A 23,754-nucleotide genomic window follows, 5' to 3' on the forward strand; every position below is an offset into this window, starting at 1 on the left:
GCTTTCCTGCAGCTCCAACAGACACTTCATCATGTCCGTTTGCTCCCCCATTAGCCTCAGAATCGTATCCTGCCTCCGCTCTTCGCGCTCACTTAATTCTTTCCTGGCCTCTGCCACTGAATGCCTCCATGCATTAAGCTTGCCCTATCAGTGCAGGAGGACTGCATGAGCTCGGAAAACATGTCATCGCCAGTGGGTTTTTTTCACCTTCTAATCTGCAATAACCTCAGGGACTGAGGGGGAGTGTAGAAACATTCTACGCTGTACAATTCTGAGGGGACTTCATGGTCACCAGTGCTGCTGAGTTCGCCACGCTGACCAAACAGGGAAATGAAATTCAAAAGTTCCCAGGGCTTTTCCTGTGTACCTGGCTAGTGCATCGGAGTTCAAAGTGCTGTCCAGAGTGGTCACAATGGAGCACTCTGGGATAGCTCCCAAAGGCCAATACTGTCGATTTGCGTCTGCACTACCCCAAATTCGACCTAGCAAGGTCAATTTTAGCGCTACTCCCCTCGTCAGGGAGGAGTACAGAAGTCGATTTTAAGAGCCCTTTAGGTCGACAGAACAGGGTTGGTTGTGTGGACGCAGTCATTTTTAAATCGACCTAATGCAGCTAAATTCGACCTAACCCCGTAGTGTAGACCAGGGCTAAGAGTATGAACATAAACTAATATTAGGTAGCAAATACTAGCTGGTGTGGAACAGCTGTGGTCTTCTGGTATAACTGTTACGCCTGTCTGCGTGGGTTGGAGAATCATAATTTTATATATAGAAACATCAGTAAAATGCTTTTTTGTGTTGACTCTAAAAACTATTAGAACAGTTGGTCTAGCATACTTTAATAGCAAATATAAGTATTATGTGTTTCAGATTTGCAATACATTATCAAAATATCACACTGTGGCACCATTATACTATATAAGCCTTATGGGATAAGATGCCAGTCAGTTTAGAATGGATTCTGCTCTTTTTATGTATATTTGATAAAGATGAACCAGCAATTTATTAATAGCCATGTTTCTATTCCATTGTAAAATCAGTTTTCCATAAAACATAGAATGCCATGTTCTTTGCTTAAATTATTTTGAGAAGACAATATGTAGATTCTAGCAGTGTTGTCATTGCTTGACTCTGAAAATATTTTGGAGTTTGAATATTTTGAGTTTAATAACCTCTTTCAAAATATTATTTTTGTCTTTGGCAGAGAGGTTACAATGAAATCCGTGAACTTAAACAGTTCCATTTCACAGGCTGGCCAGATCATGGAGTTCCTTACAATGCCACAGGCCTCCTTTCATTTATACGTCGAGTCAAATTGTCTAACCCTCCTAGTGCCGGGCCTATTGTTGTACATTGCAGGTGTGTAGAGAAGAGGTAGATGAATTTTCTACAACTTTATACGTGAGCTTGTATAGTGGTCTCTTGTGAAGTTGTGGAGTTTGTCTTTTTGTTGTTTAACTTTTGGGAATGAATTTGCTCTTTCAACCACCTGTCCATCCTGGAAGCAGAACTAGGCTAGGTACAGCAATGTTTAAACATAGCTTGATTCTAGTACAATTTCCCCGATTGGTACGGACAGATATTTTTTCCTCAAAACTGTTAGCCAAACCTTGTTATAATGTAGGCTAACGTTTAACGTGCTCTATGGCAAAATTTTATGACAGAGTACTAGGATGGTATTTTGTTACTGCTATGTTGACATTTAAAATGTGCCTTTGTGAAATATAATTTTAAGTAGAATATTTAATTGAACATATGGCAACAAATAGATCCATCCAGTGAAGCAACATCCTGAAAAGAGCCTGAATATTGGATAGAGTGGGAACAACTAAAGAGTGTTGTTTTCCATGTACGTTTTGCAAATTTTCCCTTATGGGGCACAGTTCGTTGAAATATGATTTCTTGGCAAACCTATCTAATGTGTTAACTACATTCTGCACACAGAGTTAGCCAAGTTGTGCATGTTGCGGGAATTCACTTTTCAAATATCTATAATAGCTATGTAAAAACCAGGAGAGACTCCCATACAATCCCGATATTGCACCAGAAGATTGTTAGCTGCCTAAACCAGAGTATAGGGGAGAGTCTACATTTTACAGTCAAACTTTCTTACCTGAAATTGTCCCTTGGGAAAAAAAAGGTCCCCCTTAGTCTCTCTGAATAAAGATAAGTCTTACATGTTTTGAAGGGATTCCATAAAGAGCATAGTCATCCTGAAGATCTCTGTTATCTAACAAGTCTGTTACTACAGTTTTGTTTCTGGACCATGAAGGAATGTTCTGAGATACTAAAAAGGAACCTCACTGATACTGTTTTTACCTAACCTGAGATCTTTGAAAAGTTCTTGCTTTTGAGTTGTATACATTTCATGTGTGTTTAAATGCTATTCTGAAGTAAATAAAGGGGGAAACTGGAGATTCTTTGTAATGGTTGGAAAGATATGTATGAGAACTTAGGTTAGTGTTCGAAGTGTGTACTTGTAAATGCCAAAGACAGTTTGCTAAATTTGTGAGGTAGATTTTCTGGATTGTGGGGAGTACTCTGAAATTATTTCCTAATTCTTTCCAGTGCTGGTGCTGGACGAACTGGCTGTTACATTGTGATTGACATCATGCTAGACATGGCAGAAAGAGAAGGTGTTGTGGACATCTACAATTGTGTCAAAGCCTTACGGTCACGTCGCATCAACATGGTACAAACAGAGGTATGATAGCTTATCTGCAATGGATCTAATGCTTTCCTAGCTGCATTAAGTCAGAATTTTATTTCTGTAATCAATACAGCAAAATCCTCTTCATCGGTCACCCATCCCGCCCTCCCCACCAGCAGATGGCTATTTATCCACAGTAAGAGGAATTTCTGAATGAGAACAGTACTATGGAGCCAGGAGCAGCCTTTTGCCTGCTCCCAAACTGGAGCCCATCCAATCCAGAACAATAGAACCCAGTAGCTTCCACACCCTCCAGCATCAGCACGGTCCAAGCGCTGGGCCTACTGATAAAAGAGCAAAAGTCAACTCTTGTCCTGGCTCAGAGAATAGAATTTTTTGGGTGGTGCTTGACTCGACCCAACCCAGGGCCTTTCTGCCAGAGGCCTGATTCCGGACTATGTTGGACCTGATATCCAATGTTATGGTCCATCCAATTACGACAGCTTGGGTTTGCCTCAAGCTACTGGGGCACATGATGGCATGTACTTACGTGGTTCAGGATGCAAGACTGTGCCTCAGACCCCTCCAGATGTGGCTAGCATCAGTATACTCCCTAAGCAGACACCACTTGAACTCCAGTACGCCCCTAGTCTTTGCCTCCCTGCACTGGTGGAAAGACCCAAGATCGGTAATGATGGGGTTGCCCTTTATTACCTTTCAACCATCAGTAGTTTTAATCTTGGATGCATCAGACCTAGAGTGGAGAGCCCACATTAGGACAGAGGGCCTCTGGTCCCAAGAAGAACTCTCCCTGCACATAAACCTCAGGGAGCTCAGGGCAGTACACTTAGCTTGCCAAGTGTTCCTTCCCCAGATCTCAGGTGATGTGGTGCAAGTCCTGATAGACAATACCACAGACATGTTCTATATCAACAAGCAGGGAGGTGCCCGATCTTCAGCTCTTTGTCAGGAGGCTATCTGTCTGGGATTTCTGCACGAAGTACTCCATTCATCCCGAGGTGTCACCTCTCCCAGGAGCCTGGAATGTACTGGCAGATCACCTCAGCAGATCCCTTTCCTCTCACCATGAGTGGTCCCTTCACCTGAAGGCACCAAGTTAATCTTCCACAGGCCGGGGCCTCCCCAGGTGGACCTGTTTATTATCAGACAGAACAGAAAATGCCATCAGTTTTGCTCGCTGTCTGGGCACAGCTCAGGCTCCCTCTCCAATGCTTTCCTGCTCCCATTGACAGAGCTCCGATTCTATGCCTTTCCTCCAATCCCTCTGGTTTACAAGGTCCTCCTAAAAGTCAAATGAACAAGGCAAGAATCATTCTGACTGGTTTGGTGTGCTCCCGGATCTGTTAGTAGCAGCTGCACTCTCGCTCCCACTCAGCCCCTAATCTCACAAGACCACGGCAGGTTGCTTCACCCAAACCTCGCTTCCCTGCTCCTAACTGCATGGATGCTGCATGGCTGAACCCAGAAGAACAGGCTTGCTCAGAACAGGTCCAGCAGGTCTTGCTGTGTTGTAGAAAAGCGTCCACCAGGGCTACCTACCTGGCCAAATGGAAGCGCTTCTCAACATTGCATCTCAATGAGCTCTCTCTCCATCTCGATCTTCCCTTCAGTCTATGTTGGACTACTTGCTCCACTTAAAGCAACAGGGCCTGATTCCTCTTGTCTATCAAGGTGCACTTAGCAGCCATCTCAGCTTTCCACCCACCGGTGAACAGCAGGTCAGTGTTCTCCCACGAGATGGCTGTATGTTTCTCAAAGGGCTGGAGAAGCTCTATCCTCAGGTCCGTGAGCCAATTCCCCCATGGGACTTAAACCTGGTTCTGTCAAAACCTTTTGACAAAAACTTTTGTCCTGAAGGAACAAAATGGACACCGTGTAGAGTCAAGCACGTGAGTTTATTCCGCACAGCATTGGCGGAGTGTCACTTTGCTTATTAGGCTCAGAGACACTTCCAAGCAATTGATTACAATAGATTATATAGGGTATTCATGGGTGGAGGGAAGCGATGGGGTGGGAGGTCCCGAGCCCCTGGATAGGTTCTAGCAGCAAGACAAGATAAGCACAATAAGCCAATAGTCTAAAAGATTACATAATGGCTCCGTCCATGGTTTCAGGTTAACATACAACATACTGTGTACCGGGGGAGGGATAGCTCAGTGGTTTGAGCATTGGCCTGCTAAACCCAGCGTTGAGTTCAATCCTTGAAGAGGCCATTTAGGGATCTGGGGCAAAAATCTGGGGATTGGTCCTGCTCTGAGCAGCGGGTTGGACTAGATGACCTCCTGAGGTCCCTTCCAACCCTGATATTCTATGGTTTTATAAGTTGAATCCTGATTTGGGGTCCATAGGAATGAGGCAGCTCTTCTCATTGTCCAACAGGTACATTCCTGGGGGTTAAAGCAGAAAGACATTGAAAAGTACATGGCAATAGAAATTGTTTTCAGGGTGCCCCATTTTGTTCCTAAAAGCTAACGTTGGCATCTAGGGATAGGATGCATCTGTGGAAGGGAGGATGTCATATCTCATACTGACATGTTTGGGCCTCTCCATGAACTCTAGGCTGGTATGTAGGGAGGGTATTTGCTATCTCCTTCCTGCACTAAGGAGTGGATATTTTGAGGCCCCTTCCAATGTTTGGTATGTCTGTAACTTCTGATAAGGACACCAATTACTGCTCCCCATCTGGAATTCTGCTGACTATGCTTTATCTAATAAGAAGCAAGGTTGTCGCTGGTTTATTCAGCTTTTCTTAGGCAATATTATTCATTGTTAACTAGGCCTCCAGCTTTGGACTTTGGGCCTATGTGAAAAGTTGCTGACAGAGCCTGCGGTCAGGATTTTATAGACAGCAAATGGATCATGGTCCTTCAGGTCCCCTCTTCAAGCCGCTAGCATCATGCCCCCTGTTGCAATCACCTTGGCTGGAATCTCTGAAATCAAGACCTTTACATCAGAACCACCTCACATGGAGTTCTTCAAGGACAAGGTCCAGCCATGCCCTGACCTGGCCTTCCTGCTACAATTTCATATCAATCAGGCCAGCCAAGAGCCCAGGCCTCATCAGCAGAGTTCCTCTCACAGTTCCCAATCCAGGACATTTGCAGGGCCACAACCTAGTCATCAGCACAGACCTTCGCTTCTCACTACACCATCACCCAACAGGCCTGGGACAACGCTCGTTTTGGGAGAGCGGTGTTGCTGTCAGCGTGTCCATGACCTCTAGCCCACCTCCTGGGGTACTGCTTGTGAGTCACCTAACATGGAATGGACATGAGCAAGCACTCGAAGAAGAAAAAATAGTTACTAACCTTTCTATAACTGTCGTTCTTCAAGGTGTGTTGCTCATGTCCGTGCCACGACCCACCCTCCTGCCCCTCTGTCAGAGTTAAGGACAAGAAGCAACTGAGAGGGTGCAGAGCTGGCAGCACTCTTTAAACTGGCGCATAAGTGCACAGCACCAGCGAGTGCTAAAGCCGGCTTGACAGATACCACTAAGGGAAAAATCTCTGGCAGTGGTGCACAAATACACCTAACATGGAATGGACATGAGCAGCAAGACATCTCAAAGAACACAGAAAGGTTAGTAACCGTTTTCTCTAATAACAAAGTAATAAAAGCTACCATCATGAAGCGTTCACACCACTGAGTCACCACACAATCTTACTGTCATTCTCATGGTCCCTTCCATTTACTCTCCCAGTTGTTTGTTACCTCTTGTCTATCCTTGGATTTTAAATTCTTTGTGGGCAGAGACTGTCTGTTACAAACTCTCTGACGTGACTAACACACGGTGGGTGTTGCAGGCTTGCCGTCAGAAATTCTGGGGGGGCCGGGGCAGAAGTGACACATCCGTCACTTCCAGGACCACCCGCGCTGGCCAATCATGCCGGCCCAGGGGCTCCCCCAAAGCATGGGTCCCAGAGCAGTTTCGCATCCCTAGGAGTCCCGCGGGCCGCCCAGGCGATTTAAAAGACAGAAGCCGCCGAATTGCTGCCGTGGGCAGCTGAACATAGAAGCTGCCACTGAATTGCTGCCGCCACGGAAACGCGCATGCCGTCCTAACGGGACATGGACTGCCCCCACCGTCCACGGCAGCAATTCGGCGCGCTGCTTGGGGCGGCAAAAACACACGGACTGCCGCCCCGTGCAGATTGCCACCCCAAGCATCTGCTTCAAATGCTGGTGCCTGGAGCCAGCCCTGGCCCCGGCTCCCAGCTGCCACGGCTGTTACTGTGGCCCCGGCACCCAGGGGGCCCCGGGCCCTTTTAAATTGCCCGGGCGCCTGGGCAATTGCTCCCTTTGCCGTCCCCTGTCGACAGGCCTGTGGCGTTGTATAATATTTGACAAAAGATACTGTTGGAATAATAATGCGACTGGCTGGGGGCTGCAGACTCACTGGACAGGCCAACAGAATCAGGAGGCAGCATTTCCTGTATTGGCGTAATGCTGAGTCTATTGCCTGCCCCAGTGCTAGGTATGAGACACTAGGTATACCAGTCCACACGCATATAAGTAGCATGAAATATGCCACATAATTGCTAGGAGCAGGTAGTGCTTGAAGCATTGTATATGCTTTCTTTATGTATCACGGAACTGAAAGCTACTATTAAGGGAGCAAATAAGCAGAACCAGCATGAAACTGTCTCCCACACTGACCTATGCACCACAAAATCGCCTGAAAATTCCCCCATTAAGCGAATTAGTGTACTTATGCTCTTACTATTGCTGGACTTAAATTGGTTCTCAGGGAAACATACTGATTAACTGCATCCCAGTTAGGCAGATTGTACTGTACTTAAGGTGCTAAAGCAATATCCAATGGATTGATGGAAGCTGCTTTGAATAAGATTTATAGAGGGGGAAGATCTGCTTATCTTGAAGGAAAGTAAGATTTTATTTTGTTTTTAAATTGCTAGATTTTTCTTTTCTTTTCCTCTTTGGTAGGAGCAGTACATCTTTATTCATGATGCCATTCTGGAAGCTTGCTTATGTGGAGAAACTGCCATCCCTGTCTGTGAATTCAAAGCTGCATATTTTGATATGATTAGAATAGACTCACAGACGAACTCTTCACATCTCAAAGATGAATTTCAGGTATTTATAATTACTGGTAGCTCTTCATAGAATAGCAACTTTTTTTGCCTCTAGGTACATATAATTTCTTTTAAGAAAAAAGACTTTCATAACAAATTCATAACCTTTGTCCCTTTCTTGTATTTAAGATAATATAGCACCCTTTTCTTTTATTATGTACTTTACAAGGTCACTCTTAAATATGAAATACTCTTCTTAGATTATAATTGCAATAGACTGCTGACTATAATGAACAGTACTGACCTTGAACTGGCAGGATGGGGGAGTTATTTTGCATTTTAAGCAAGTGAGACATAGTTCATGTGTTTCACAAGATTCTCTTCTATTTTCTTCCCTTTTGGATTGCATGTTAGGGGGGGACGCGCTTAGAGGATCCGTTCAGCAGTTCCTGATGTGTCTTCGTACCTGAGCTTTCATTCATTTAAACTGAAAAAATGTCAAGTTTCTCAAGCAGACACATGTTCTTGTTTGCTTGTAATTTTTCATGTTTCCCACATTGCAACATTTTAAATGAATGAATTTCAAGAACACTGTATATAAGATGCACTATAACATGATATTGATTCCCTCTGCTGTTTAGACCCTGAATTCTGTGACCCCTCGGCTGCAAGCTGAAGATTGCAGCATAGCCTGCTTGCCAAGGAATCATGACAAGAATCGCTTCATGGATATGCTGCCACCTGACAGATGTCTGCCTTTCTTAATTACTATTGATGGGGAGAGCAGCAACTATATCAATGCTGCTCTTATGGATGTAAGAGACTATCTCCTTTGTCTACGTAATGTGCCATGAAAAGCTGTGTAATATGAGAGAGAACTCTTGCTGGTTAAAGAAAGGGTAATTTTTTCTTCCTGTAGTGTTCAGTAAAATGGTCTTAACAAAGAAGGGAGAGGGAAGTCTTGGCAACGTTTTTAAAATCCACTAACTTTTGTTGTTCCTTTACAACATTAGATATCTCAGATGTCTCAGTGCTTCTGTGATCCTCTGGAAAGCTGGGAACTCCCCTTTTTAATAGTACACCTCTACCTCGATATAACGTGACCCAATATAACACAAATTCTGATATAACGCGGTAAAACAGTGCTCCGGAGGGGGGCGGGGCTGCTCACTCTGGTGGATCAAAGTAAGTTCAATTTACCCCGGTTTCACCTATAACGCGGTAAGATTTTTTGGCTCCCGAGGACAGCGTTATATCGAGGTAGAGGTGTATTGTATTAAATCTCCAATTTCCATTCCTCCATAGTTACAATATATAGCATCTTCAAATCTGTCACTGGTCCAGAAATGAATACTGCTCATCTGAGCTTTGGGCTAACAATTTGTGGGTAGCAATTCCATATTTGTTGGGGGGGAAAGGAAGTCCTGCCAAGCCACCCCATCCCTTTCCATCTCAGCACCCATGCCCCCAAATATGATCTGATGTAACAGTCCCACAATAGCTGGTATCCCTTGTGTTGTGTCTCCTCCTTCTGCTACTTGCAACCCATGTGTTGCCGGGACACCAGGAGCTGGAGGCTGCAGGGAGTAGATCCGAACACCCTGTTCTCAGCCTCCAGGAGGTTAGTCCCATTGAAGCCTTAGTTTGCACTGCTTTGTGCCTCCTCTCTGCTGCCAGCAGTCTATGTGCTACAGGGCCAGAAGTTCCCCAGTGGCAGCCACATGGACTGCAGCCATCAGGAGATAGAGCAGCTCCAGTTCTATCAGGAGTATTCCAGTCGCAGTAGGAGGTAGTGCAGCCTGAGTACATCAGTAACTACACAGCTGTGTCCTTACCAGTGGGAATTAGTCCCTAATTACCAGCCTTCTCTGACTTTAAAAATAACTACCAATTCCCCCCCCCCCCCCCCCCGACTATCATTCTTCCCAGATAGCAACGGTGCATGACAGTCACTTGCTGGTCTTCTGTTGACTCCTTCCACTAGTGACAACATAGCAATGCTCACAGCCTGAGTCGAACCCCAACCAAGAGATGCAGGGAGGGGATGTAAAATGCCAAAAGACTTCTCCAATAAAACTATTTTTAAATTTTTTTTTTTAAACTTGAAAACTTTTTGATGTCAGCCCAAAGAGTGGTTTATAAAGAAAAGAAAATAGCCTTGTGGTTATCGCACCATCATGGGACTCAAGGTCTAGGTCCAGTTCCTGGCTGAGTCACAGACTTCTTGTGTGAACTTGGTTAAATCAATCTTTCTGTGCCTCAGTATCCCCCTCTGTAAAATGGGGCTAATACATCTCTACTTTGTCTCCCAAGTATTCTAAGATAATCTGAAACCATGATGAATGCATGTAATATAAGCATCAGTTCAGCAAAATATGCAACAATGGGCTCAACTTTTAAGTGATTAATTTAAAGGGGATTTATACATATGTGACCTGTTTTGTTTTTTGTTTTTTTGTTTTTTTTCCACTTTAAGATATCTTATTGTCTGAATAGTTGTTCTGGTTAAAATTGCTAGATTTTATTCCACTACATTGTTTTAGTTATGTTGCCAAGAGGCCCAGACTTTGCATAATCGTTATTCAGTGCTTTCTTTACTAATATTCCCCTATTCACTCCTTTTCTTTACAGAGCTACAGGCAACCAGCTGCTTTCATTGTCACACAACATCCTTTGCCAAACACTGTGAAAGATTTCTGGAGATTAGTGTATGACTATGGCTGTACCTCTCTTGTAATGTTAAATGAAGTTGATTTAGCACAGGTTAGTGTTTGTGTATGGGGGTTTTGTGAACAAATTAATGCATCAAGGTGGTTACGCTTTGTAATAGGGTGAATGTAATTACAGTGCAGTTTCATTGCAATTACAGTGTAATTACCCTGTGGCTTTGCTTTTCAATAACTAACTAGTATTAATTAACATATCTATTACTGTACTATAAAGTGTGTTACAATAATAATGAAATACTACAATATTCATGATGCAACTTAAATTTTAATTATATCCATTTTATTCTTGTTCAGGGCTGTCCACAGTATTGGCCTGAAGAAGGAATGCTGAGATATGGTCCTATTCAAGTGGAATGCATGTCTTGTTCAATGGATTGTGATGTAATAAACAGAATTTTCAGGATATGTAATCTAACCAGAGTAAGTATCATCATAATGATAACAGCTAACTGAGCTATTGTGGATTTGAGTATTATATAATACTAAATATACAATATTAATTCTCTTCAGACATTAAGCAGTACAGAATTAAACATTCAGTTCCTAAGATTTAACTATTTTTCTACAGCTGCCTATAATGGACACAAGCAGTATTTCATTTTATAACTGTCATATGAAATTGCATGTAAGCATATCTGAAGGACACTTGTGGTTATGTAATTAACACCTCATGGGCCTTGTGGTGCAAGAACCACAAAACAAAGCAGAAGCATTATGACATTCTACTAAATATGTGTGAAAAGACTCAAAGTTATTCTGGTTTTGGAGGTTCTTGAGACACTGTGCCCTGACCTACATTTACTAACATGTTCTCTCCACCTCCAGTAATGATGCAAGTCTTGATGCACTTTTCCTCTTTTATCCATTACTGTCTCTGTCGTCTTTAATGTTGTCCTGCATTCTTTCAACACTCTCTCAAATCCTGCGTACCAGCCACTACCTTCTCCTTCAGATCTCCACTAGAAACTCATTTCTGCTATGTTGCCTGCATGCAATGAGTTAAAGAAAAATTTGTGAGAACCAGTAGGTTAAGCTGTTGTAAACATCCCCCACTTTATTACCCTCACTTGTTACATCTCATATTTAGAGATCAAGTTCGGACACGTCTGTGAAGTACATAGCATATTTCTAATTTAACTCATAAATGATTATGATAATGGATATGGGGAAACAAAAGGGTGTTGCAAAGGCTCTTCTGTCAGGTTTTGATTTCCCAAGCTATTTTTCATAGATGGTTCAGAACTGGGTCATGTTTTATCCATACTCTATGCTTTAGTTGAAAGGAGTGTTAAGCAAAATGTTTTCATCTCTCTTTTGAACTCTCCTTGTTGTGTCTGGGAAATTCAATACAGTGTAGAGATATTAATACATTTAATGATTATGCTGTAGTCCTTTTTTGTTTCTTATATTTTGTAGTTTCCTTGTTCCTGTCTCTTTCACTTGTTCCATCTCTTATTTTCATTCTCTCCATTTCTTTTGGCTTTTAATTTTTTGTTTCCTCTGTCTCTCTCCATTCTCCCTTTCCTGTGAACCTTTCTTTCTCTCTGCACCATCTCTTTTCCCCCCAGAACCCCACATCTCTTTCCATCTTTGCCTGCCCCCGCTACATGAAACCAGAGTGAGTTATTTATTCTTTAGGGCAGCCAGGTACAGGAAACCTTTTCTGAAACATTCTAAGCCACCCCAGAACACTCTGTGTCTGAAACTCAGTTTAGGAAAGGCTCAGAGATCTGTCATCAGGATATGATGGGCTGGCAAAAGGAGCAGACTCCATTCAAGCAAAAAACATATTTGTACACCACCATCATTTGTTGTTGTTTTATAACTGGAAATACTTTGTCAGGATAAGTGCTCCTACAGAGCCACTGCATTTCTGTAAGGTCTACAGATTCAACAACAGGGTTTTTTATTGCTTATGTAGAGGTAGAATTTAAAAAAAAACCCTAACTATTTAGAATCCAGAGAAATATCCCTGTTAGTTTATTTAGGAGTGGTTAAATTAGTGGCCCTATAAATTTTGATGTCCTAATTGCAACTACTCCAGAACATTTTCTTCTTAAACTTGTTCCATTGCGCCCTACTTCTGTAATTCTTACACAGACACCTTTATGCTATCTCTTTGTATGTATGCTCAGCACATACATGTAATGGAATTTGTGTGCAATATATACTCTGATTTAGTTTCACATTGTTTTATCTGTTTAGTTTTCATAAACTGATTATAAATGTGCCATGTTAATGTAAAGTGGTTTGGCTTCCATCAGCCACAGGAAGGCTATCTGATGGTGCAGCAATTCCAGTATTTGGGATGGACTTCTCACAGAGACATTCCAGGCTCCAAGAGATCATTTTTGAAGTTAATTCTTCAAGTTGAAAAATGGCAAGAGGAATGTGAAGAAGGGGAAGGCCGAACTATCATTCACTGTCTGTGAGTAATTTTGTTGTGGCCGACTGGGTATGTGGCAGCATCTCGGACTGTTTAGCATCCAATTCGTTATTTTAAGTTCAATCCAGTGCTCCTGTTAATACATTCTATTGCATGTGTCCTATTTTGTTTTCTTTAATTTTGGCCCTGGTACTTGTCACCCACTTCGGACTGGGGCCTACATACTGTGGAGATGAGCACAATAGAAGTGGCCGGCTGGACAGATATGTGTTCTCTTTTGCTGGGGTTTTCTAGAATCTCAATTTTCTCCTTTTACACCTAATGGCAGTGTTTTCCAGGTGGCTATAAATGAGGGTCCACAAGTGACTTCTGATCCAATACCATTATACTATTGAGTAATCCAACAGGATGCTTCTTTGTACTAAGTGGCAAGAGATTACATATAATGAAGCTTTTCATTATATGTTATGCATATTTTGAATAGTGCTCTTCCAACAAGTTTACACATCACAGCTATTTTGTGTCATTCTGGACCAAGAATATGCATACCTGAAATCAGAGACATTTTTGTTACATCTATAGTAGTGCTAGTGAAAAATAATTAATGTACAGCATGTAGGCAGTACCTGCTTTTCTAGCACTGTCATTTAAAAAGAAGAGAGAAGAAAAAAAACCACTGACTCCCACCATATGTGTAACCAATTAAATGCCATCTTTGAAAGAGAGCTATTTTTAGGAAAAGGGGGAAAACCGGTATATTTTATATTTTTTTACATTCCCTGAATGAAAAGTGACCGATCTCTTTTCTACCATATTTCAACTTAAAGCTTCAATTTTAGCAGTTGAATAAACTGCCTTCAAAAGGAGGTTTATAATTGTGTTCACAGATCTCTTTTGACTCTTAACTACAGCAAAATTCCAGAATGCCCATATTGTGTCCACAGACTCATATAGTTTGTTTACGTAATTTAAATGTATATTCAAGAAAAAAACACCTATCCTGGTTTCCAGGAACTTTTGGAAATAATATCAAAAAGTTACAAAAAAGATTAGCAGCATCTCTAAAAATCAAATCAACAGAACACTCCAGTAATATTCTGCCACTATTCTTGTAGCTTGTGATGATTTAAAACAGTTCCCTCCAGAAACAAATGGAAAATGTTGCAGTTTATATTCATAACACTTGCTTTTAATTTCTCCTGCCCACTTAAGTTGTGTTATAGCATAGCTAGGCTGCATAATGAGCTATATAGCATACCACAATTGATTCAAAACAGTATCAAGAGTGGCAGTGATGTCAGATGTTTCAAACCACATCACCTAGAGCTATGAGGGGATTGATAAAGGTCTGTCTCATCTAATGGGTCCCCCATCTTGTATTTTTACAAAATTAAAGGTGAGATATATGTGACAGGTATATTTGTACGTTAACAGATGTATTAACTGTGTTGTTTTGCTTACATTCAGGAATGGTGGTGGTCGGAGTGGAATGTTCTGTGCTATAGGCATAGTGGTTGAAATGGTCAAAAGACAAAATGTGGTTGATGTTTTCCACGCAGTAAAGACGTTACGGAATAGTAAGCCAAACATGGTAGAAACCCCGGTAAGTAACAGCACATTGATTGGAATTCAGACAGCCAGTTAGCAAGAAGGATAATATACAGTGTGTATTGATATGGCTCACTTGGGAGCACTCTCACCTGGGATGCAGGTTGTTCATCATTTCAGTGGTGTGACCAAAAGTACTAAATCATGAATCTTGTGCTCAAAAAACATAGTAATCCATCTACAGGAGACCTGCAGGTATCACCCTAGTATAATTCTTACAGTGAATGTAATATTCTGAGCGGGTGTACTGTTGTGAATTGTTACATCCTGAGTTGGAAACCTATTGCACATAGGACTACACATTGGATAGCATGGTATTGTGTGTTTTGGTAGGTCATTTCTCTCCTACCATATCGTCTGCTTTTCAAGGAAAATTTTCAGAACAGTTAGGCCTTTTCTACACTACGGGGAGAGTTGGACCTGAGTTACGCAACTTCAGCTATGTGAATAATGTTGCTGAGGTTGACGTACTTAGATCTACTTACCGCGGGGTCCACTATACTATGTCAACAGGAGACGCTCTCCTGTCGACTCCCCTTGCGCTTCTTGTTCAGGTGGAGTACAGGAGTTTATGGGAGTGATCTGCGGTCAATTTAGCAGGTCTTCAGTAGACCTGCTAAATCAACCGCTGATGCATCGATCGCTGTGCCTCGATCCCCTGGTAAGTGTAGACAATCCCTTAGGGTACACTATAATCTCTCAAGATCAACCTATGTTCTTAAAGTAACACTATAGCCCATTTTGCTCAGACAAACTATCTTAAAAGTTTACAAGCCAAGACAGTTCTTCCTAAGAGGAATAAACTGTGAAGTGGAAATATATTATATTTTGTAATTGCAATTGCTATTTCTGGGTCTTTGTGGTAATTTGTAACACTGCTTTCTGACAGAGCCAAAATGACACAGGGAAACTTTAATCTTAAAACATTTCTTTTAATAGATTAGGTTTTTTTATTGTAAACTTGCTTCAACAAACTATAACTCTAAAGAAAATGTTTTTTTTTTTAAATGTTAAATGCCTGATTTTGAAATACAGTCTCTCATTTTCTAGATGCAGCTTTACTCATCTCCCCCTCCCCCCACACACACTTCCCAGACTGGTAATTTACCTGTTCATGTTCCACTCCTGCCTCCAAAATTGCAGACTGAGTGAAGGCCCTTTAGAAAAAATGAATCCTTAAACATTAAAGATTGTTCTTGTCATGGTTAAGTATGAAAGCAGGTTGGAGAATGGCTTGGAATTTTTGCCATTTGACTCTCATGCTGACAGCAGTCAGTGTTGCAAATACCCAGACTCTTCAGACAGATGGTTGCCTCTAGCACTGAGCTCAGATATGCCAATTGAAATTAAAAATGTTCACGGTTTATATACAGTGAAAATTGTTTCTGACCCTTCGAACTTACATATTGAACAAAATGGGTGTAGTTTGCCTTTCCTCATACATCCTTTTTTCCAGGTGTCAGAATTTACTAGGCTTCAGGTGTACGTGATACGATTTCCCTAATTTATTGTTTGTTGCTGTCTGGAGTGGCTCACAACTGTGAGTGCCTACCTGAGGGCAGACTGTCAGAAAACGGAGCAGATACCCCAAGCTGATGGTGTGTTCTATAATTAGATTTCATCAAGCCAGTAACAAATGTGAACTTCTGGTTTACTATACCAGTTTTACCATGGAATCACAGACAGTCCCATTAGACTCTCCAGCCTATCTTGCCACCCAGACAAACAGAACTTTGTGATAATGGTCACTCAAACCAAAAATCACACCACATCAGGTTTCTCCCAGTCCAAAGAGAGCAGTCACTTACCCCAGATCATTTGGTACTCCAGATCTTACACAAAAGACAATGCTGACAGCTATCTCTATAGTAAACTAACTAAAGATTTTTTAGCTGAGAAAAAAGAATGAGAGTTATTGAGAGGTTAAAGGAGGTACAATATATGTACAGGTGAATCACAGTTTGTAATTCCAAATGGTGGCAATGATGTAATAAACTACCAGTTTCCCAAAAGTCTTTCAGGGCTACTCAGAATAACTCTGGGGATCTGCACTATGCATCTGGTATACTTCCCTGAAAGAGTCCAAAGGATCTTTCTTTGCATTCATTCTTATAGCTTCTTCTCACAAAACACAAGCTAACAGAGTCTCTACCCATGTGACGCTGAGTGAGGAATATGTCAAGTATCAGAGGGGTAGCCGTGTTAGTCTGAATCTGTAAAAAGCAACAGAGGGTCCTGTGGCACCTTTGAGACTAACAGAAGTATTGGGAGCATAAGCTTTCGTGGGTAAGAACCTCACTTCTTCAGATGCAAGTAATGGAAATCTCTAGAGGCAGGTATATATCAGTGTGGAGATAACGAGGTTAGTTCAATCAGGGAGGGTGAGGTGCTCTGCTAGCAGTTGAGGTGTGAACACCAAGGGAGGAGAAACTGTTTCTGTAGTTGGATAGCCATTCACAGTCTTTGTTTAATCCTGATCTGATGGTGTCAAATTTGCAAATGAACTGGAGCTCAGTAGTTTCTCTTTGGAGTCTGGTCCTGAAGTTTTTTTGCTGTAAGATGGCAACCTTTACATCTGCTATTGTGTGGCCAGGGAGGTTGAAGTGTTCTCCTACAGGTTTTTGTATATTGCCATTCCTGATATCTGACTTGTGTCCATTTATCCTCTTGCGTAGTGACTGTCCAGTTTGGCCAATGTACATAGCAGAGGGGCATTGCTGGCATATGATGGCATATATAACATTAGTGGACGTGCAGGTGAATGAGCCGGTGATGTTGTAGCTGATCTGGTTGGGTCCAGTGATGGTGTTGCTGGTGTAGATATGTGGGCAGAGTTGGCATCGAGGTTTGTTGCATGGGTTGGTTCCTGAGTTAGAGTTGTTATGGTGCGGTGCGTGGTTGCTGGTGAGAATATGCTTAAGGTTGGCAGGTTGTCTGTGGGCGAGGACTGGCCTGCCTCCCAAGGTCTGTGAAAGTGAGGGATCATTGTCCAGGATGGGTTGTAGATCAATGCACTTTGAGTCTCTGACCTCGGGTCATCACACACAATGGCCATTTGCTTTGGAACTAGCATCTTTTCTCATAAAGTCCTTCATTAGCATTCCACAAAACTTCTTTGATGTCTGATGAGTTATTTAGTTGCAGGCGTATTTACAATGTAAATGTTTGCTATTACACTATGACAGGACACAGATATGTAAAAACAATGCATGTAACATCCCATTAGTTTTATGAAGTTTAAACACCAAACACACTCTTCTACAGTTAACAGTGTACTTTGATCTATACTAATACACACATGAATTCACATGAGTACACTCTATCATGACCTGGTCTGCCAGCGTCATAGTTGCTTCCATCTGCCAGTACCAAGTGGATTAAATGATAGCTAGAATGTTAACAGCTGTAAGGGGGAGGTTATTGAACGTATCTGGCCTACCTGTGGCCATCTTGCTAGAAGTACTATAGAGTCTATGCAGCACACTTTTGAGATGTAGTGCACAAAACTGGTGCACAGATTCCAGTTCATTGTTGAGAGTGAAAGCAGATCAGGTCACATGGAAAATTACTTGCTGAACTTAAGTGCTACTATAAAGAGAGTCCAATGTATATTGCGTATGATTCTGGTAAATTATCTGAAAACTTCTCTTTATTTTTTTAAAAGCCCCAAATCCATTGTAGTTTTAAACTGCTGTTACTGAATTTCTGTAGGTGTGTTTCTCTGTGGTGTGTATTGTGTGGGCTTTTATTCAGAGCTCTTGAACGACAGCAGCAGCAGCTGTTGAGTCGTTAGTAAAAAACAAACCAGGAAAACCAATGTAGCATTGTCATCTGCCCTACATTCAACAAGATCATCAGATAACAAAAGTAAGAAGCACAATAAAACCTTTTAGATATCCCACCACTTCCTGCTAGTGGATTTTGCAACCTAAAGTAAATCATGAGACCAGGCTCGTTTCATTTAGCTTTAAAAGCTGGTAGAATTTAATCAACTTCTCTCTCTCTCTCTCTCTCTCTCTCTCTTTCTTTCCCCCCCTCAAATATTGACATTGAACAGCAACCTTGTTTAAAAATAAATATCAGTTTTCCTGGCTGCACTTGCTGATCTCCTCACTTAAATGCACCTTCTGATCTATTTGACATTACATTATTTATCACAATTTCTAACATTGTCTTGAGGCCTAATGCAGTTCAGTATCATAGCTCATTATTCCCTTGAATGATATTAAGATGCTATTGCTAGTTTACTGCTAAATACCATTTGACTTAGAAGAAGCAGCTGTCAGTTGTACAGGGACTGAAGTAGTTCACTAGAGAAATACTTTGTTAGAAAATGAAAACGAAGAGTTTTATAACTAACTCAGAAGCGGAACAAATCACAGGGAAGCAAAGAGTTTATTGCCATGTGTGGCCAGTTCTTCCCTTCCACTGTGGTGGTTAGGCTGAGATTTGAAATCAGAGCTGACATCAGTCATCTAATAATTTAAAAGAAAAATCATATGAGAATGCTAGTATGGACTAAAATGGCTCAGCAGTAAGCAGAGAATATAGTTGCTCATAGATATCCCTGACCTTTAATATATTAGACAGTTTCTTTAATTTTCTCTCTTTTTCAGGAGCAATATCGTTTCTGCTATGATGTCGCTTTGGAGTACCTTGAATCATCTTAGTTGGAATGGATGTGACAAAGTGAACCAAGTATATGAAGCTCAGTAAACTGTTTTGATAGCAGTTGTTCAACCTGTGAAGAGAGATTTTAGTGAGGGGGACTTTTAAAATTTAAATGCAAAAGTATTTTTCTTATGAAGTTGTGGATCTTAATAAAAGAACTCAGTCTGTTTCTATGCCTGTATACAGTATCAACATTTAATGTCACATAAATAAATTTAATGAAATCCAGAGTCAGAAGAAATTTGCTCAAATTAGGACTTTTCAGTGTTTGTATATACAGCCGTCTCTCAAATACAGTAGAGCCACCATCTGTTGCATGTATCAATATTTCCTATATGGTATTATTTTTCCTTTTCCTTTTTCTTTTGATAAATTGTTAAAGTAAAACAAAACTGTGCAGATTGATAGTAAAATTCATTCTTTATACGTTTCAAGTGTTGCAACTCTATATAACTGGCTTATTTCATTTTAATGTGCAATGATGGCTGGATCACATAAAGTTCTTTATAGAGAAACTTCAACATAAGCCAAAGACTCAAGTGTAAATATGTCTATATGGAGAAAGCACATTGTATTTATTGTTTACTTGCATTCCTTTTTTGATGGCTGAAAAAACAATCATTTTTCTTGAAGAAAGCTTTTTTTGCTGAAATCAAGTGTAAACGATTTTTGTAGTTTATTTTTTGTATGTTGTAGTGTAAGTAGAAGACATACTTTTTATGCATAGATGAGGAAACATTGGTATAGTGATTTTGTTGTGTACATGCTTGTGAATTAAATCCATGTAAACAACTTGGTTATAGAAGGTCTTTAACTACAGGACCAAAATCAAAACATTTTGCTGAAAATGTATAGTTTTTCACAGTTGCATTAGTTAAATATTGATCGAAGGAATATATAAGGAAACTGCACACATTAAAATGGCCTTGCTTATGACTTGCACAATGTTGGAAGTAGTTTCTAAGCACCGTTACAATTTATGGGGAACAAATTATTCAACAATGCTTGAAGCACAGGTCAAGAGAAGAGGACAACATGTAACTTTTCAGAGTAAGAAGTGTTTATTTAGCAAATTGTAAAATTAAATGATGTTTATTTTGATGTTTACAGACATGTAAGCTTTGGCCTCTGACAAAGCAAAATTTGAATAAATCAATGCCAGATTCTGGTTATGGTCTTGGTGTACAAAACAGCCATGTGTTTTTACTTAGTTCTTCATCCACAGTTAACAAATCTTGACATATTTTGATAGCTAATATCATTCCAGTCCCCTGTTGTTTTTGGAATTGACAGAAAATGACAAGGTGCTTATAAATACTAATGTAAAGTAAGAGTGAATTAAACAACTTTTATAAAAAGATGTTGATTCCATATTATTGCTTATTTTGATAACATTTCATTTATTATCATTACTAAGAAATTGTCATGTTGCTGGAGTAGTGCAATGTCAGTGGATTCCAACAGATGTCCATATTTGCTTAAAGGAAGAAAGACACAGGGCATGCTCCCTCACCCTGGATTTATTTTAGCAAGCAGTCCCCACACACTCTTACGTAAGCCCATCACAGTGTACTTTATTTACAAGGTTGTATACAGCTTCAGGTCCCATCACCATACAGCTTTTTCCGAGTTTCATTGTACCCCCTAGGCACAGGGTGAGAACATGGGAGGAGAGTTCTCACCTCTCTTAGATCTGGGGCTGCTTTGTCCTTCCAGCCCCTCCCCCTTCCTGTGTCTCCCACTTAACCATCCCCAGTTAGTGAGCTGAATCGCCTTGTTAACTGGTTAATCACCCAGCCCTAATCAGTTATCTCCCAATTTGGGGACACTTACAAAGTGCAGAGTAGTGATCCAGCCTAGGCTATTCCCACTCTCACACTCCGCCTACCGCGTTTTTGTTTGTTTCTTACCAGGGCCTTTTCTCTCCTCCCCTAGGCCCTGCCTTTTCCTCTGGGGGCTGGCATCCCATCCCATGAGCATTTTCTTTAAGATGACTTTCTAAAATCACTGTAGGAGACTTCTCTATCTTCCACCCACAAAAGGTACATTCCGATGGAGGGGTATCCACCACATCTCAGTTTTTGCATTTCTGTCTTCACATCATGGGCAATCTTTTGCAGCATCAGACTTCTCCCCTGCATTTGAAGTCTCCCCATCTACTATATTGTCCAGGTTACCCTGGATTGCAATACACTGTTGCTCTTGCTCTGGGTCTTTCAAGCCCTCAGCCTTTTTGCCTTTCTCTCCCTCCTTTGTCCTTCCTTCCAGCCTTCCCTTTTCTGTCTCCCCTTTTAGCTGATCCCAAGTAACGAGCTGAATCCCCTGGTTAACTTGTTAATCACCCAGACCTACTCAATCATCTCCCAATTTGGCCCATGTGAGGGTGCTTACAAACCACTTAGTAGATTTAAAAAAAAATTTAAAGACTTTCCACCACAGTACATCCCATCCCATCCATCTGCTGTAGATCTCTCAACATGCAAGCACCTGCCCATAAAAATCCTGGAAAAACAGACAAGCTTTGCAGAAGATCACCAAATCTGAACTCTTGATGACCAAAGGGGAGGCCATATAATGTTTTGTGGGGCAAAAGCTCTGCCTAACTGAGAACCATATTTGTCACTTGCTGAACTGGAAAGCAAAATGTAATTTACATAGAGGATCAGATTGCAACGGCCCTCATCTGCAGGGGTGGCCCACAGACTACAGAATGCAAGTTCTAAAGCTCTGTGTTGATTTCCACAACATCCAGTTCCATCTTACTTCTTTCCTAACCAAAAATCCAGTGGTCAGTCATGCAATAGTGTAGTTACCATGAATGAGCAATTAGTTCACAGTGACATTTCCCATTGAAATTTAAGTCTTTTGACGTGGACATGTAGTTTCTGTACACTCATGCTGACTGGGTGGCCTTGCACATAACTGATGGGTGATAAAGACTCCTCAGAAATTGTTTTCTACCAGGCCAAGGAAGAGTCCCTGTCGGGATGGCAATATCAGATGGGTGTTCCTCACCCATCAGAACTTCTTCCTGGACTAAAGATACAAATAAAATGGAGTCCTTAAGGCTGCATATTCTGAATGAGGACCGTAATGTCATGTCAGAACTGGCTACTGGAAGCAAATTCTGAGATATGAATTTTCCATCAATGCACCAGCTCTTCCCTCCCCCCCTCCTTTTCTTACCCAGTGGCAGCAACTGCCAACTTCACTTAGCAGCAGCACCAGCTCCTTCCTCCAAGGCAGAAGCTGCTACATGGTCCCTTCCTTATCCCTGGACAAGACACAAGAAGAGAAGGGGGGGGAGTATGCAGCAGCTGCCCCACAGGGAGCAGAACAAGTGCCTCAAGTAAATGAAGTGTACAAGTCCTGTGGCTGAGGGAGAGGATTCTCCTCTGCCCAGGACACGTAGAGGATAGGCTTTTTTTACCTTGTGGCTGTGGAAGAGCTACCAGGACCAGCAGCACTATCTGTCAGCTTACGCCCACTAGCCATCCATGGAAATCAGGGCTCTCTCTCAGTACTGTCCTATCTGCTCCCACCTCTTGCCTCGGCATTAATAGTGACACAGATGTTGGAAGGCAAGCTGTGAACTCCCTGGGTACTGCTCGGCTCTGTTTCAGATATCCAAGCACAGCCCTCCCAGCCTACCTCTGTCAGGAAGTGAAGGCAGAATTGAGTTAAACGGCTAATAGAGATGTAAAGTAAGAGAGAACCAGGGTGTGGCAATAAAGGATGATTAGTGTGCTGTCAGTCAGAGCTAAAATGGGTGCAGTTTCTGAGTTGGCTTAATATTGCACAATGAAAACAGACCCAAGAACAACAAAAGTAATTTTAACTGGATGTAGTGCCAAAAGTTATTCTTTGGTCTAACATTGAAAAAGTGGTTGACCTCAATAGCCTCCTCTCTAAATGCTTACAGAACAAGATTTGGCTGTTCCTTTGAAGGCTTTAGTAGATTTCCCATAAAGCAGTACCAAGGTCACTCACTGTCTCCCAGTTTTGGTCTGAAACCCTTATCCTGAGCTTGCGTGAGCAGTCACCAGCATTTGTTACATTTGAGAGAAAGCTTTCACATAACCGTGCTCCTGAGCTAATGATGTTTGCCCACAATACTTTATTAACAAACATGAAAATAAAAGCTACTGCAGGACTTCACTTAGCCGCTGTTACAAATGGCTTACTGATTTCCAAGCTATAAGTCCTAACACGACAAAGTGAGGGGCACAATACTAGGTAAGTATTGTTAGTCCTAAACTCCACCAAAGTGAATTGAAATGTTAAATTAAAAGAAAGACAGCTTGAGAGACATTTTTGTTACAGAATCATTACAGGACTAAGCCACCTGGATTGACAAATGACTATACAAAGGCCTTTTAAAGCCTGATTCTGCTGCTGTTTCAGAAGAAACCGTGAAATCCTGAAGTAAACGTGTAAGCTACTCTCATTCTCTACTGTACTTTCCAGTGGCATACAGAAAGGTCTGCATTGAGTTAAAATGATCTGTCTCACAAAGGAACCTACCTGCATGGTGCATACTTTCCCTTTGTTAAATAGACAGAACTCTGAGTTCTGAACTTTGCAGATCCACAATAGTCAAGTATACCTGCAAAGATTTACTGATGTCTTTACTATCTCAAATTGAATGATCTGTTA

The 23,754-nt window shown here is 41.4% G+C and overlaps 1 protein-coding gene across 12 annotated transcripts in view; it reads left to right on the plus strand.

The window, feature by feature from the left end:
• Window positions 1-20,288, plus strand: part of PTPRK (protein tyrosine phosphatase receptor type K) — a 563,838-nt gene extending 543,550 nt beyond the window's left edge. For 7 of the 12 annotated variants that reach the window (XM_034765702.1, XM_034765705.1, XM_034765703.1 and 4 more), the window contains 9 exons: window positions 1,205-1,374; window positions 2,569-2,704; window positions 7,616-7,765; window positions 8,346-8,519; window positions 10,336-10,467; window positions 10,728-10,853; window positions 12,698-12,861; window positions 14,287-14,422; window positions 19,044-20,288. In XM_034765702.1, coding sequence (XP_034621593.1) covers window positions 1,205-1,374; window positions 2,569-2,704; window positions 7,616-7,765; window positions 8,346-8,519; window positions 10,336-10,467; window positions 10,728-10,853; window positions 12,698-12,861; window positions 14,287-14,422; window positions 19,044-19,097 — 1,242 coding nt within the window. In that variant the 3' untranslated portion in view covers window positions 19,098-20,288. The remainder of the gene's footprint in view (window positions 1-1,204; window positions 1,375-2,568; window positions 2,705-7,615; window positions 7,766-8,345; window positions 8,520-10,335; window positions 10,468-10,727; window positions 10,854-12,697; window positions 12,862-14,286; window positions 14,423-19,043) is intronic. The other 5 variants (XM_034765704.1, XM_034765709.1, XM_034765714.1 and 2 more) reach the window with 1 other exon arrangement.
• The last annotated feature ends 3,466 nt before the right edge of the window (window positions 20,289-23,754 follow it).

This window comes from Trachemys scripta, chromosome 3 (assembly GCF_013100865.1).
Source record: "Trachemys scripta elegans isolate TJP31775 chromosome 3, CAS_Tse_1.0, whole genome shotgun sequence".
Taxonomy (NCBI): Eukaryota; Metazoa; Chordata; order Testudines; family Emydidae; genus Trachemys; species Trachemys scripta.